At 54.1% G+C, this 16,428-nt stretch overlaps 2 protein-coding genes across 2 annotated transcripts; both read left to right on the top strand.

Annotated features, from left to right (window-relative positions):
• Positions 1-7,228: 7,228 nt before the first annotated feature.
• Positions 7,229-11,703, top strand: LOC122375413 (glutamate formimidoyltransferase-like). The gene is made up of 6 exons (XM_043354789.1): positions 7,229-7,384; positions 8,586-8,845; positions 9,115-9,270; positions 9,574-9,750; positions 10,262-10,378; positions 11,347-11,703. Exons 2-6 carry the CDS (start codon positions 8,590-8,592, stop codon positions 11,601-11,603), a joined length of 963 nt encoding a protein of 320 aa, XP_043210724.1. The 5' UTR covers positions 7,229-7,384; positions 8,586-8,589; the 3' UTR covers positions 11,604-11,703.
• Positions 11,704-13,046: 1,343 nt separating this feature from the next.
• On the top strand, positions 13,047-15,739 carry LOC122375420 (golgin subfamily A member 6-like protein 2). The gene is made up of 2 exons (XM_043354796.1): positions 13,047-15,407; positions 15,540-15,739. Exons 1-2 carry the CDS (start codon positions 13,172-13,174, stop codon positions 15,737-15,739), a joined length of 2,436 nt encoding a protein of 811 aa, XP_043210731.1. The 5' UTR covers positions 13,047-13,171.
• The last annotated feature ends 689 nt before the right edge of the window (positions 15,740-16,428 follow it).

Genomic DNA, 16,428 nt, shown 5'->3' on the forward strand with positions numbered 1-16,428 from the left:
CAAAATTGACCTGACCTTAGGTCATCGATATCAAAATTCTGAGATATACATTTTGTACATGCTATTGCTCTTAGCAATCGCTGAAAGTTTCAAAGCGATCGGTCACTCGGTGTAGCTATGACAGATATTGAAACTTTTTATGAGGTGAGGTCACTTCAAGTGACCTGGTGACCTGACCTTGAATGACCTTGGTCTGAAATTTTCACAACATGTGTAGAATTGATGTATGATAAGGTGTACCAAAAACGGCGGCGCTCCGCGCCGCCGTTTTTGAGATATTCGCGAAAAACCACAAGGGGGGGTGTTCAAACACCCCCCCCCAGCAGGGCGCGGGTTAATCGAAGGTGTTCCGCCGCTACTGACACCACGTCAAATTCAAATAGACAGCCGATATGATTTCAGTGGCGGATCCAGGGGGGGGGGCAAAATGGGCATTTGCCCCTCCCAAACGGCATAATTTTAACATTACGCCTATGGACGAGGCATGGAAAGAATCGATAAGTTGTTATGGTTTGCCCCCCCCCCCAAAAAAAAAAAAACTCTGAGCTGGATCCGCCTCTGTATGATTTTTAACTTCTTAACGGCGATTACGGGGCCTGAAGCACTAGCGCCTCTACATCGAACGCCTCACAGCTGTAGTTACATAAAATTGCCACCAGGTGACAGCAGTATCAGACTCGCAGATTCGTGAATATCAAACTGCTGCTAGATTGACGGACATGTGTAGAATGCTTTTTTTTTTTTTTTTTTTTTTTTTTTTAGTGGCCCTAACTTACGTTACCGGCCTCGCGAGGAGGGCGGCGACCTAACTACGCCGCGCAAAACAAACCGGCCGTCCTAACTAAGACCGGTGGCCACTTTTACAGCAAGACAACATGGGAAAACCCATATCCATGTACTATGCCATGAATATGGGAAAAAACCCATGAATTTACGTTAAGACACATAAATGACAGTGAAACTTACCGGTAAATTGATGTTTGTGAAGGGAGGGAAGGAGGAAGTTTGTGAATGGTAAGGTTACGAGAGTTTGATGACAGGAATGGTTTGAAGAGTGGGGGATATGTCGCTGGGAGGGATGGGGTTTGTGAATGTTTAAGCGTCACGATGAAAGGAATGGTTTGGAGGATGGGGAATCTGTCGCTGCTGCAGTTGGCGGCCGACGGTTGTCTGTGGTCGTTCAACCCGGCCGCCGCCGCTGTTCAGCGGCCGGGGTCCGCTGGTGTAGCTCGCTGGGCCGCTGAGCCTCTAAGCCTGCTCCAGCGGCAGGAGAAAACCCGTCTGCCACCGAAGCTCTGTGTTTCGGCACCAGCGAAAAACCCGACCCATCCCGTATCACAAGTCAGCCTGGTGGTAGCGAAACGGGCGCCTGCTAACAGTCAAGGCCGTTAAAGTAGCTCTGAGTAGGGTGATGTTAGGACGAAATCAAGTACCAGGTTTGTCAATGTTGTGTCGTCCCCGAGAAGCGTCGGGAGGTCGTTTTTAAGGTGTTGTACCGCAAGATAGTTAGTGATGTGTCTTCGTTCGTGATGCAATGCCGTGCATGCGATCAAAATGTGCTCTACGGAGATGCGTGTGTCGCAGGTGTGGCAAATCGGAGGGCCCGTCCTATCAAAAAGGTGGCCATGGGTGAGGCGAGTATGACCACACCTCAATCTGGCCAGGGTCACCTCGCGTATCCTGTCTGGTTGGTTACATGTGACCCATGTTCTAAGTTCTCGTTTGATCGCATACATATGTGCAGCATGATGTTGGTCCCATTTGCGTTGAAGGTACTCGGCGAATTTGATTTTTATCATATGAATAGCGTCCCCTTGGGCCATAGGTTCCACAACTGGATCAGGTCGCATTGCAGCCTCCTTTGCGAGGACATCCGCACGTTCATTTCCTGCAATACCGTAATGACCTGGAACCCAAAGAAGGGTCACATGCTGGCCCTCATTGAGATCTGATGTGATCCTGAGAATATTGTAGATACCGTGGTGGGTAACATTATCGGTCCTTTCCAGTGCTTGAAGAGCGGATTTCGAATCAGTACAGATGGTTGCCCGATCAATCTTTTCTGCCTTGATGTGCTCCATAACTTTTTCGATTGCGTGAACTTCGGCACTAAAGACTGTCGTAAATTCTTGAAGCCGGGTCCCAAACCTAAGCCCAGGGCCGACGGCTGCTGAACCTATCTGATTTTCGTGACATGAGCCATCTGTGAAGAAAAAAGCAGAGTCGCAGTTGAGCTCTACATACTCCTGGAAGAGCATTTGAGCTTCCACCGGAGGTATACTGGTCTTCTTATAATCAAAAAGAAATTCAATGGATAGGTCTTTGAGGAGCCAAAATGGAATCATAGGAGGATTTAGAGTAACTTCAGTGCGCCTAATGTTTAGCAGTTGATGAGCTTGCTCAAGGCACCCGGGTAGAAAGCACGATCTACGCAGTGGGCGTCGGGTTCTTGGTTTCCTCGCCTCCATTGCTGGTACCGCAATGTGATTTCGAACACTTTTTGCTCTGTAGTAATAGCGGAGGAAAAGAAAGACGCGTCGGTCATCAAGTGCTGGAATGCCGGTATCTGCACGAAGCGCAAGAACTGGCGATGTGCGAAAAGCCCCAGTTAGAAGTCTCAAGCACGTTGATTGAACGGCTTCTAGACGTTTGCATAAACTGGGCGACAGTGTGCTAAACAGATAACAATTGTACTCAATCGTAGATCTGATTAGCCCAATATACAACATTTGCAATGTTTTCCTGTCCGCACCCCAAGAAAACCCACATATGCATCTTAGGACATTGATTCGTTTAATACAACGTGCTCTTAGGTGCTCAACGTGTTGACGGAAGGTTAGATTAGTATCCAAAATGATCCCTAGAAATTTGTGTGACGTGGAAAAAGGTATTTTAATCCCATCGATGTGTGGGGATCTTTCAAGCGATGGACGGGGTCCACGTTTGAAGACCATCATGACTGATTTTGGTGCTGACAAAAAGAATCCCCATTTTGTGCACCATTTAACGCAGTGATCAACCACTGTTTGCAATATAGAATAAGCCTGTTTGTAGTTTTTGTGGGATACCCATATTGCTATATCATCAGCAAAAAGCGAATAGCGGACAGAAAATGTTAGAACACGTGGCAGGAGTAGGAGCATATCGTTCAGGGCAATCAAGAACAGCGTAGGTGACAGCACGCTGCCTTGAGGGACGCCATGTTCCATTACAAAGTCGTCAGAAAGTGTCGCTTGGCAACGAACTTTGAAAGTTCGGGGTTTTAGGAAATTTTGAAGAAACGCAGCCAAATGGCCTCTGATTCCGATTGAGTGCAGCTTATAAATTATCGTCGAACTGTGTACCTTGTTGAAGGCTGACATTAGATCTAGGAAAATAGCAACAGTCGGTCGCCTATGTTCCCAGTTTACCTGGATGTCCGAGATAAGGCGAATGATATTGTCTGCCGTACTACGATTTTTCTGAAAACCGCTTTGACATATATCAATGCAATGGTTGCTCTCAAGGTAAAATCGCAGGCGCCTGTTTACCATTCTTTCGAAAATCTTGGAGACACAATTGGTTAGTGAGATTGGGCGATACGAATTTGCGTCGTGCTGGTCTTTGCCGGGTTTGAGGATAGGTATGATTATACTTTTAAGCCATTCATCCGGGAAGTTGTCCTCAGTCCATAGTTTGTTGAATGCTATCAGTAGTGTGGAAAGGTTAAGTTCGTTCAATTTTGTGAAAAAAGAATATGGAATGGAGTCTGGTCCTACCGAAGTTTTAGTGCTTGCCTTTGCTAGGGATAGTTTAAGTTCTCTTAGGGTAAAAGGAGCATTGTATGGTTCAGAGTTTGCAGAAGAAAAATCAAGATTTACTGTTCTATTAACGAGAGCTCGATGCACGCTCAAGGAGTAAATATCTGTAGACGATGTGTTGGCAAAGTGTTGGGCAAATATATTTGTGACGGTAACTGGGTCAGTTACGAATATATTGTTTGAAAGCAATTGCGGAAAGGCACCTAAATTAGTTCGTCGTGAGGCGAAAGCACGAACATGACTCCAGAGTTCGCTGAGCGGGGTAAAACGATTACATTTAGCGGCATAGTTTTGCCATGCCGCCTTCTTTTCTTTGTATATAGTTTCCGCACATTCTTTACGGGCAGCGGTATACAGTTGGGCATGTCTGGGACATATGCATCTCTGGAAGTTTCTGAAGGCTCTTTTTCTTATTGCTTTGGCTCTTTGGCATTTCCAGTTCCACCAGACAAGATTTTTAGATTCATTTGCAGTTCCAATCTTAATAGTTTTTTCTTTTAGCGTTTCACTGGCCGATTTCTTCATAGCCCCCATAAAATTGGAAATGGTCTGAGACAGGCCGTAGGGAGCATGTCTGTTGACCTTTGCGTTAAAGCCCGACCAATCCGCGTTATTTGTTTGCCATACCTTCAGTGTCGGTGCTGGTGACAGCGTGGTTGCACTGGTAAGCATGATGTGAATTGGATAATGGTCTGAAAACAGCGGATCCGATGTTACGGTCCATCTAAAGAGCGGTGCGATCCTCGGGGAAGAAATTGACAAGTCAATTGCAGAGGTTGTGTGGTAGCTACTACTGACAAACGTTGGGTTGCCGTCGTTCATAGCTACAAGGGACTGGCGGTTTAGTGCAGCTTCAATTATCCTGCCTCTCGGCGATAAGTGTCGGCTGCCCCATAGTGGACTATGACCATTGAAATCGCCGAGCAGAAGGCAATTTTCTGGCATTTGCTCTAGAAGGTCATTCAGATTTTGCTGGTTTACAACAGTTGCATTTGGCGGCAAATACACTGAAACAACCAACAACTCGCGGTTTAGTAGTGAAACAGTAGCTGCTACAACATTTAGCGGGGAAGCTATGTTTGTTTTCCGTTGTGACACTGAGTTTGCTACATAAAGAGCTACGCCACCCTGTCTATTTGCTAGATTTATGTCCTGTCTGTACAAAGTATATCCAGCCACATTGTAATTGTAATGATCTGTGCTTTTAAAATGAGTTTCCTGAATCGCCGCTAGAAGAGGAGCTTCCTTTTGTATATACTGTTTAAATTCAGACAAATGGGATAGAAGTCCTCCTACATTCCATTGAAGCAAAAAATCCATTGCAGCAGCTATCTAGTTTGTTTGGCGCGCTATTCTGGGATGAAGGATCGTCTGGTCACGACCTGGGTACGAAGGCCCACATTTTTCCTCTCCTTTGTTGAGCGTGCTCGGAGGCGAGTTTTGGGGCCTTCTGCATGGAGGGTGAGCTGAGTGTCGGAATCGCTGTCATCAATGACTGATGGCGATCGCAGGACGGAAGACACGGCGACCATTTTGGGGGTCTCCTCGTCCTCGCTCGTCGTATTGGCATCATAGCATGTGTCGTCGTCGGAATCTGTAGCCCTTGTCCGGTGGAGTGGTGTAACTACGGAGACGCCAGTTGGGTTGCTGGGGGACATTTCACAGGTGCCTGGTGTTTGGGCCTGGTGTCGTGTCCCACCACTTTTGTGCGGGCCTGTTTCTCGCTGATCAACCACGGTGGGAGAGTCAGGGTGGACTGTCTTGGGTGTCGGTGTCGACCGGGCGCAGCCTACATCGATAGACCGAGCGAGTTCCGGCGTCGCGGCCGTGCGCTTCCGAGCATGGGTGCTTGGGTGGTCTGGCGGGCTCGTGTCTTTGCGGGCTGGTGGCGTCAGCTTTGCGTGACGTGCGACATGGGGCAGATCCCGAGGGGGTGGGAGCTCTGGCCAGTCCTGTGGGCGGTTTGCAGCCTGGGATATCTGAGCCTGTGTTTGTCCCACATGGCGCGGGACTCCCTCGTGGTGGGAGGTGCTGGGCTGGGTCATGGGGGGTGACCCACCGTGGGTGCCAGCCACGTGTCCAGATCTGCGTTGTGTGGCCTCGCGGAGCTCCTGCACCTTTGCAACCCACACGGGACAGTTCTTGTCAGTCACTGGGTGCGGTCCATTGCATGCAGCACAGTGGGGAGGGGCGACACATCCTGTAGACGGATGCTCCTCTGAGCAACGTTTGCATATTTCAGCACGAGACCTACATGTGCCTTGTCCGTGTCCATAACGCTGGCACTTGCCACAGCGCCGAGGCAGCTGGTGAGATGGCCTGACTTCATAGCGCATGTACACTGCATAAAGGTGTTCAGGCAGCTGTGTGGCCGAAAACCTCACCTTGAGCAGTGGGTTCGGTCTGGAATTTTTTGAAGGGAGGCGTGTGACACTTGTGACACCCTGGTCACGGCTTTCCTCAAGTATGGTTTGAGGAGACTCCATTGAGAGCTCAGGGGCATAGACCATCCCCTCCACCTGGTTTAGGCGGTCTGCTGGAATCACAGAGATGTCCTCCCCCCTGAATGACCTCCAGGCTAGCAGAGCCTCGGTCTGGTACATGTCCCTCGTTTTGACAAGCAGAGAGCCGCTTCGAAGTGCAGAAACCTTAGCAGCTGCATAATGGATCACGTCCAGGAGCTCATCTCGAATTTTGTAAGGGCTGAAGTTCCGAAAGCTTTGGTTTTTTTCCTTAAATCTCACGAGGAGGTAAGCAGGTCCAGTGGGAAGGAACTGACCTTCGTCAGTAGCGGTAACCGCCTTGGAGAACATGGCTGGCATAGCTGGAGAGAACGACACCAAAAAGCGAGATAATCTTGTGAGGAAATTACAAGTCTTGCCAAAGAGTAGTCAACAAAAAATGAAGACGTGAAGAGGAGGGAAAGCAGACTCACCGTGGAATCTTGCTTTAATAGTGGGAAGCCGCTCGGGCAGAGTGAGACGAATGAGACGAAAAGCTGTCGAGACTAAATCCACCAGAATTCAATTTCACGCAAAGACAAGGCTATTTTTGATAAAAAAAAGAAATGCTGAACAGGACGGGAACAGAATATCCCGTAAAAAACACCCTAGCACTTAAGGGAAACTGCAAAAAGTCTACTAATCTATAAAACCACGCGAACCACGCCGTCAACGAGACCAAGGGTGAGTGTAGAATGCGTATACCAGCGCAGATGATTCAAAATATTTTGTTCATTTGTAGATATTACAGTTCACTTGTAATTTCATCTAGTAATTGCTATGGCAACCAAAGCTTTTGGGATGGTGATAGCAGCTTTCATTGGCCTATTCAGCATTATGAATTCATTTACGAACAGATGACCATGGACTTTATATTTGAGCGTGCTCATGGTAAGCCCGTATTCTTTGCTCTATTTTTATTCGACCTAGTGCGATAAAATAGCTGTTGCTTCCAGGGTAGGTATGTATAGAACAACAGAACAATGTTGCTTCTTGGCTGCTTCAACCTTTCGGGATTCAAGGCATTATAGTTCTCTATGTACCGTGGCATCATAATTCATTTCAACATCAGGCTATCATAATGTGAGTGAGTGCTGGTATCTGGTGTTGGTGGTGTGGTTAGATACCTATTACCCAGGGCAAATGCGATAAATGCCATTTATTTTTTCAGTTTTAACATTGGCCTGCCTCTTGTTTATAATAATTGGTAATATTGACCTGAGCCCCTTTTTACAGCAGGCTATTACAGGGCTATCACACTCGGTTTTCATGGAAACATCAGGCTTCTTAATGTGCGTCCAAGTTTGTTGAGATCAGGGCTGCGGAGTCGATGGATTTTCGGCGACTCCGACTCCGACTCCGACTCCGGCTTTCAAAAACCAGCTCCGACTCCGACTCCGACTCCGGGCAGAATTGTCGACTCCGACCGACTCCAACTCCCGACTCCGACTCCGTAGACCTAGCAGTGCTGCGGAGTCGACAGATTTTCGGTGACTCCGACTCCGACTCCGGCTCAGGTTTCTAAAATCGACTCCGACTCTGACTCCGACTCCGGTCACAACTGTCGACTCCGACCGACTCCGACTCCGACTCCGCAGCCCTGGTTGAGATTTACCTTGGTCCCTAGTACCTACTCCAGAAGTATAATAGCACGAAAAGCCTGAGGAGTCGCCTTGCAGTGCAGTGTGCCTCTGAAGCAGGGCATAGATTGGACATTATGTGTTGACATTTTTTAAAGACATAAATTAAGCACAGGCAACAAAGTTTTTATGGTCACTTTTAAGTTTTACACCTTCAAATTAATGGTATTTTATTAAACTCTTATTCTTATCATTTATACCTATAATACCTTATCAATAAAATCCATGTTTTGATTTTTGTGTGTTTCTAGGACAAACCTGGGAGATGAAAGATGAGCTGTGGAAAGTTAATTGTTGTCAACATTCAAAAGGACATATCTGAAGTTGCAGCAATGCCAAAAATGAATTAAACCCCTCTCCTCTATGAAGTTGATGCACAAATGTCTGATTTATTATACCTATGTTCATTATTAAATGCTTCAACAATAGTTGTTCCAACAATAGTTTAATTACATATGGCTTTGATAGTATGGAGTCATAACAGATAAAATTCAAGCTCATCAAATGAAATATAAATGCTTCAAATTTGTGCAGAAACTAAATTATATAGTAATTATAAATTATCCTGTTATATAATATTATTTCATGCTTATTCATTGTTCCCATGAACTCTAACTGTCCCCACGTCCCCCGTGGCCCCGCAGCGCCATGGTGCCGCCGTCGGGGCTGCCGCTGGCCGCCTGCCTGGTGAACGTCTCCAGCGGTCGCCGGCCGGGCGCCGTGGCGCGGCTGGCGGCCGCTCCGCTGCGAGCCGCCGCCGGCTCGCCGCTGTGGGAGGGCGCGGCGGCGCGCCGGCTGACGGAGCGGGCCGGCCTGCGCGCGCCCGTCACCGTGCTGAGCGTGTTCTCGGACACCGACTACGACCGGACCGTGTACACGGTGGCCGGCCCGCTGGCCACGCTCGGTAGGTCGGGGCGACACGGGGATCCCCGGATCGTTCAACTACTCTTGTTACGGATGGTACACCGGGCATCCGCCACTTTTTCCGTTTTGTGATAATAAGCGTCTAATAACTTATCAGCTAGACATTCTAGACAACCATGTTGTTTCATTCTGCTGTTTTCATTTCGATTCCAGTGTTTCTTCTGTTTACATTCATTGTTTCACTTCACCCACCCATTCGCCTACACTGCTGTCCCTCCCACTCCGCTCACCCCGCTGCCTTTTCCGCAGGCGCCGGCGTGCTGTCGCTCTGCCGCGAGGCCTGTGAGCTGGTGGACCTGCGGCACCACGCCGGCAACCACCCGTGTCTGGGCGTCGTGGACCTGGTGCCCTTCCACCCGCTGAGCGAGGACGTCACACTGGAGGACTGCGCCCGGCTGGCCCGTGGTGAGCGGAGGGATAGGACCGGCTGGGCTGCACTGAGGGCCGGTCTCTTAGTGTGTAAAGCGGCAGCAGTTAGACCGGTATTTCTGTTCCTAACGGATGTTTCTGTTTATGAGAGCACTTGGAGTAGCTGACTGCCCTGGTTCGGGCTGGTTGCTGTCTGTGTCTGTGACAGTGTTTGTGAAATTGGTTGTGACAGTATTTGTGTTTGTAAAAGTGTGTTTGTTCCAGCGGTCGGTGATCAACTGACTGCCCTGGTGCCCGGTACGGTCTGTCTGTTTGTGACAGTGTTTCTGTTTGTTCCAGCGGTCGGTGACCAGCTGACCGCCCTGGTGCCCGGCACGTCCTGTTTCTGGTTCGGCGAGGCGGACCCTCTCCGCCGCTCGCTGCCGCTCCGCCGCAGACAGGTGGGCTGGTTCCAGCGGCGGCCAGTCACCGAGGAGATCGACAGAGGGACGCCCGACCCGCGGCTGGGGGTCACAGGTCAGCGGGGGGGGGGCTCTACCCGACCCGCGGCTGGGCTGACTGGGGTCTCCCGTTTAGTTGAGGGGGAGGGGGGGGTGTCTCAACAAGCGAGCTCAACCTGTCAGCGGTGAGGCTCCGAGTTCAATAAAATGATCATGAAATGTCAATGACCCCAATTGGCTTTATCAATCAGTTCACTACTACAAATAATGTGTCTTTCGGAGGCACGTATGTATGGAGTTTCTTTGCCTGTGTGTATATTGTGTAGGCATGTCATGGCTAGCTGTCGACCGTCCATGTGATCAATCCATGACGTCGATCTTGTATTGCCGTGGTTTGTGTATTTCCACTATAACCTGTCTGTGACCTGATGTGTGCCGTTTCCCGCCAGGAATTGGCGCCATCAATTTGTGTTAATCCGCTGTTTGTATGGGCCCTGAAGTGCGTTGTTTCCCGCCAGGAATTGGCGCAATTAGTGCGTGTTGATTCGCTCTCTGTATTTCTCCTGATGCGCGTCATTTCCCACCAGGAATTGGCGCCATTCCGTACATGACCAACTACAACGTTACGCTGGACACTGACGACCTGTCGGTGGGCAGGGAGGTGGCTGCCGAACTGAGGGCCACCGCGCCCCGAGGGATGCCAGGTGAGGGACAGCGAGGGCCGGACGGAGGGCCGACACACTAGGAGGGATGCCAGGTGAGGGACAGGGAGGGACGGACGGAGGGCCGCCACACTAGGAGGGATGCCAGGTGAGGGACAGGGAGGGACGGAGGGCCGCAGCGCCCGGAGGGAGGCCAGGTGAGGGACAGGGAGGGACGGACGGAGGGCCGCCACATTAGGAGGGTGGCCAGGTGAGGGACAGCGAGGGACGGAGGGCCTCAGCGCCCGGAGGGATGCCAGGTGAGGGACAGGGAGGGACGGAGGGCCGTAACACTAGGAGGGAGGCCAGGGGAGGGACAGGGGAGGGACGGAGGGCCACCGCGCCCGGCGGGATGCCAGGTGAGGGACAGGGGAGGGACGGAGGGCCGCCACACTAGGAGGGATGTCAGGTGAGGGACAGCGAGGGCCAGAGGCAGGTGAGGGACAGGGAGGGACGGAGGGCCGCCACGCCCAGAGGGATGCCAGGTGAGGGACAGAGAGGGACGGAGGGCCCCACACTAGGAGGGTGACCAGGTGAGGGACAGGGAGGGACGGAGGGCCACAGCGCCCGGCGGGATGCCAGGTGAGGGACAAGGGAGGGACGGAGGGCCGCCACACTAGGGGGATGCCAGGTGAGGGACAGGGAGGGACGGAGGGCCGCCGCGCCCAGAGGGATGCCAGATGAGGGACAGAGAGGGACGGAGGGCCGCCGCGCCCGGAGGGATGCCAGTTGAGGGTCAGGGAGGGACGGAGGGCCCCAGCGCCCGGCGGGATGCCAGGTGAGGGACAGGCAGGGCCGGAGGGCCGCCGCGCCCGGAGGGATGCCAGGGGAGGGACAGAGGGACAGCTGAGGGACGAACTACAATTCCTCAGTTGTTTTATGTTTGGTGCCTAAGTCACTCAAGAGGTACTGATTTACTCAATTGAACGCCACTGGGTCTGACCGCCCACCTTCCTTCCCCTCCGAACCAGGTGTTCAGGCGATGGCGTTCGCCCACCAGGGCCGGGTCGAGGTCGCCTGTAACCTGGACACCCTGCCCTCCGGCGGCCCGGAGCCGACGGCCGTGGAGGCGCGCGTCCGTCAGCTGACGGCGGCGCGCGGCGCTCAGCTGACCCCCGACTCGCGGGTAGTGGGGTTCACCCGCGCGGGAGCCGCGCGCGCCGCCTGGGAGGCGCTCAGTAGCGGGGACGGCGAGGCCTGGAGGGGGCGGGGCGGGGCGCACATGTGAGCGGTGTGAGGCGCAGTGGAGGTAACCCGAGGGACGGGGTACGGGACTCAGACTGTGGCTGTGGAGTAGTTGTTACTGTTCGTTGAACAGGGAGTAGTGGGAAGTGCTATATATATATATATATATATATATATATATATATATATATATATATATATATATATATATATATATATATATATATATATATATATATATATATATATATATATATATATATATATATATATATATATATATATATATATATATATATATATATATATATATATATATATATATATATATATATATATATATATATATATATATATATATATATATATATATATATATATATATATATATATATATATAACTTTGGCTGTGCGGTGTGTGTGGCTACGAGCCACACTGTAACCGGCTGTGTTAGTGAGCCGACTTGGCGTTTTAGCGGTGCGTTGGCGGGTATTATAGCTGATATGACGGGGTATTATAACAGTGCAATACGGGGATTTACACATATATTGGTTAGGTGGTATATAACAATATACACTTATTCAGTGATGGGTTCAGTAGAGTGCAATATGCTACGATGATGCCGATTTTGTTGGCATCAACCGTTTCGGGGACGCCTTATATCGGTGTTTTTATACCAAACATTTTGCATTGGTTAAGTATCTATTATTGCTAGTGTTATGCGGTGTGCTTATGAATATAGGTACTTGTAACGATTTCTGAATGCCACAGATTTCGCTTGTCGGATTTGAACACTTTTGGACCATTTGTATTTCGGGCTCTTTCCTTCAGAGGTGTCTTGTGGAATACCCTGGCGTATGTCGACTTTAAAAATCAATGAAACTTACTTACCTTCTCAGCTCTAAATTAGTCGAGGTGTGCTGCTTTTTAAAAACATGTAACAAATTATTGTAAAAAAGTCAAATTTCAGTGCAGCATCACCGTTAAATTTACGTAGACATTTGCGCCGGCCAAAATGTTCGCATTTTCTTTGATAATCTACGACATTGATTCACTCTTTAATAAGGAATAAGTGGTATGTTATCTTAAAAATGCCATGTAAATAGAGGGTCGCTCATTTTGTTACTTTTTATTATCGTTTGCTTTGAATCAAAATGGCAGCTGAAAGCGAGGATAGTCCAAACGAATCGGCCTCAAAACCAACAATATCCTCATCGAAACCGGACGCCTCCAATGGAAACGCCGCCAAACCGGAAGAGGATAAATCTGCTGTTCCGGCGGCCGAAAACCCCACTGACCCATCCAGCCCTGACGGCGTGGGGGATGGTACTGCGGTGGTGAGCAAGGCGTCCGTTCAGCAGACACCCTCACAGTCGGGCCCAGCCCCGCCGGCCGACCCGCCGGCTCCGGCTGACACCGCCCCGGAGCCGGAGCCGCAGCCGGAGCCCGCGGAGCCGCCGCCGGAGCCGGCCGCCGTCCCGCGGGTGGGGTCGGCGGCGGCGGCGCGGGGCTCGGCGTCGCGCGGCGGCGGGTCGGCCGCCGACCTGCCGTCGGGCCTCTCCGAGCGGCTGTCGTCGCTGAGCGCCGCTGCCGGCGCCAGTCTGAAAGATATGATGGCCCGGAGCAGTGTCACAGGCTCCGGCTCTGGCGCGGTGAAGGCAGGGGACTCGGGAGCCACCCGGCCGGCGCCAGACCCCGCCGAGCCTCCCGCACAGGACAGCACGACTAAGAGCGAGACCAGCGAGTCGACAGAGACTGCTGTAAAGGAGGAGCCGGTGGTGAAACAGGAGCCTCTGGACTCCTCGGGAGCCGGTTCAGCGGAGCCGGCTACCGGACAGGCTCCCGGCGTCACTCTCAACACCCAGGAGTCGGGAGTGTTCACTCCGACAGCTGCGCCGCCCTCCCCGGAGCGGGAGCAGCGGGAGGGCGCAGCGTCCGCCCCGCCGCGCGGCACACAGTCGGCGGCCAGTCGCGGAGTGAAGATAGTGAAGGACGAGTCGGCGCCCACCGACCGGCGCTCCTCCTCGTACCTCTACAACGACTGGGACCGCACCCTGTATGAGAAGACGGGCCGGCCGCCGCCCGGCGAGGCGCACTGGTCGCGCGACAAGAGCGCGCACAGCGACCGCAGCCCGGCCCGCGCCGGCGGCGCCGAGTCGTGCTCTCACTCGCGGGGCTCTGCGCAGCCGGCGGCACGCTCGGCGTCTGCCCGCCGCCGGCCGCGCAGCCGCCGCCGGCCGGTCACCTCGCCCGGCGGCCGGCGCGCGTTCGACATGGCGCGCTGCCAGCGGGAGACGCAGGACCAGTTCGGTAGGAGGATCGTCTACCGGCACTGCTTCATCGAGCCGGAGTTCACGCTGCGCGGCCAGAGGATCCCGGTACACGGCGCCCGGAAGGGCAGCATCGTCAACGCTGAGGATACGTACGCCGCCTTCGCGCTGGAGCTGGTCACGCCTCCCTCCGAGGGACAGCTCTCCGCTGAGAAGGTGCAGCGGCGCGCGCGCCTCAAGAAGAGACGCCGCAAGAAGAGGAGGCGCTCACCGGGCGGTAAGAGCCTGCTGCGGGAGCGGGCGCTGATCGAGGAGCAGAGACAGCGTCTGGAGGAGGAGGGCGAGAAACTGGAGGAGGACCGGATCCGGCTGGAGGGGACGCGCCGCCACCTGGAGCAGCTGGAGGAGTGGTGGGTGACAGAGGGACTCCAGATCCTCCAGCGCAACGAACTCCGCGAGCAGGAGGAGAAAATCATCAATGCCGTGATCGAGGAGGAGTGTCAGCGGATCCGGGAAGAGAGGAGGAGACTCCAGGAGGAGTGGCAGTTCCTGGTGGAGCGTGTCGAGCGTCAGGAGAAGGAGGAGCGGAGGGTTCAGGAGGCGCTCCAGGAGCTGGACGAACGACAGGAGGAGCTGGCGCAGCACGAACGGGCCGGGATGCGGCGCATCCACGAGATGAAGGCCGTGTTCGACATCGAGCGGCGCATGATGGAGGTGGATAGGAAGAAGCTGATGGAGGAGGCGCTGACGTCGGAGGCGTTCCGCGACGCCCTGGAGGACGCCGAGCTCGGCTGCTGGGAGTCGCTCTCGGAGGACGGCCGGAGCCGGTCGCGGGTCAGCTCGGCGTCCCGGGGCGCGCGCCAGCCCGAGCCGCCCGACCCGTTCACCAACATCAAGGACAGCCGGCTGGAGCGGCTGCTGGCGGACATCATCCACTCGCCGGGGGCGGCGGAGCCGGAGCAGCGCCATGACGGGCCGACGTCCGCTGAGTTACGGCAGCGCTCCTCGGAGCTGCTATCCCCGGAGCCCAGCTGCCTCTCCCCAGAGCTGGTCTGCTCAGAGTCCGACCAGCGCTGTGTGCCGCTGCGGGAGGACGGTCCCGGCCACCCGCCCAGTGGTAACGCCTGCGGTCGGCCGCAGCGACCGATCACGGCGCGCGGCCGGCCGGCCAGGGCCTCCCGCTCCACCCCCTCCGGGGACGCCCGGACCGCGCCGGCGGCCCTGCCGCCCTGCGCCGCCCGCAGCGAGGGGGGTGCGGCGGTGACCCCGGGCCGGTCGACAGGGGACGGTCTGTCGGGCGGCGGGGAGATCGCTGACATCTGGCGCCGCCGGCCCACCGCCGCGCAGCGCCGCGATCCGTGCAGCGAGGCGGCTATCGCTGAGGACCGGAGTCCGGCTGCAGGCAGTGAGGGGAGCGGGGCGGCGCCGGCGATACCGGACCGGCCTCAGCCGGAGCACCACCTCCCGGCGCCGGCAGCTCAGCGACAGCACGCCAAGAGCGAGGGCTTCATCGACCCGAGCGCCCGGCGGGCGGAGGCGGAGCGGCGCCGCGCCAGCGCCGCGCCCTGCCTGGAGAGTCGGGGGAGAGCGGAGCCTCCGACACCAGGGGAGCAGACCGCGGCGCCCCCGCAGACCGCGGCACCCCCGGCGGCCGGCGGGAGCTCACCGGCCGACCCGGCCGCGGAGGGCGGAGGCGGCGGCTCGCCAGCCGCCTCCCAGCCGAGCTCGCTGCGCTCCGGGCTGCGGAGCGCCGACTCGGTGCAGCGGAGAGTGTCGTTTGACCAGAGGGCCACCGTGCAGACGGTGTCGGACGGAGCGGCCGGCGGGGCGGGGGAGGGGGCGGGAGGAGAGGGTGCAGAGGGGGAGAGGGACGGCGGCGCGGACAGCGGTCAGTCTGAGGCTAGCTAGTGGGTGAGTTCAGGGCGATAATGTCACGAGGCACCTGCCGCGGAACACTGAATGGACGCAGGCTTTGACTCGCAAATCTCAAATCGTTATTTGCCTTTTTCCGTTTTGCCTTTGCAATATTTTCAGTTTTCATTTTGTGAGAAAGAAGTTTCGGCGGCAACTGTTAAAACTCTTCGTCAGCAAATTATGGCTTCGAATCGTTACGAACGCAAAATATTACTTTTTCTCCTATCGGGATGTTCTTGCTTGATCAACACAATAAATACCTGCATCGCCCGCGTCATCTGTGAATGTCTTATCGATCGCGGCCTTACTGGGACCTGAATCCTCTCCTCTGACCTGACATCTGACCTCACTGACCTGACCTATGACCTCACCAAAACACCATGGACCTGACCGCTGACCTTCGCTCTCTCCTCTGCCCTGAATCCTGACCTGACCTGTGCCCTCACTCTGACCTGACTCATGGCCCGACCTGTGAACTCACTCTGACCTGACTCTGGCCCGACCTGTGACCTCACTCTGACCTGACTTGTGACCTGTGTCCCGACCTCAAACCTGACTCATGACTCGAGTGTCCCTGACCTGACCTGGGTCCCCAGTAAACATGCCGACGTCGGCCCGACGTCGGCCGACGTCGGGGTGACGTCGGCAACTCGGCATCGGCATGCCGACGTCGGCCCGACGTC

The sequence above is a fragment of the Amphibalanus amphitrite genome, unplaced genomic scaffold (assembly GCF_019059575.1).
Source record: "Amphibalanus amphitrite isolate SeventyFive unplaced genomic scaffold, NRLGWU_Aamphi_draft 001835F_arrow, whole genome shotgun sequence".
Lineage (NCBI taxonomy): Eukaryota > Metazoa > Arthropoda > Thecostraca > Balanomorpha > Balanidae > Amphibalanus > Amphibalanus amphitrite.

Coding starts and splice junctions, on each gene's coding strand:
- LOC122375413 (XM_043354789.1), top strand. CDS start 8,590: ATGGTGCCGCCGTCGGGGCTGCCGCTGGCCGCCTGCCTGGTGAACGTC. Junction 9,751..10,261: donor CCCGCGGCTGGGGGTCACAG/GTCAGCGGGGGG, acceptor ATTTCCCACCAG/GAATTGGCGCCATTCCGTAC. Junction 10,379..11,346: donor CGCGCCCCGAGGGATGCCAG/GTGAGGGACAGC, acceptor CCTCCGAACCAG/GTGTTCAGGCGATGGCGTTC.
- LOC122375420 (XM_043354796.1), top strand. CDS start 13,172: ATGATGGCCCGGAGCAGTGTCACAGGCTCCGGCTCTGGCGCGGTGAAG. Junction 15,408..15,539: donor CGCCGCGCCCTGCCTGGAGA/GTCGGGGGAGAG, acceptor GCGGCTCGCCAG/CCGCCTCCCAGCCGAGCTCG.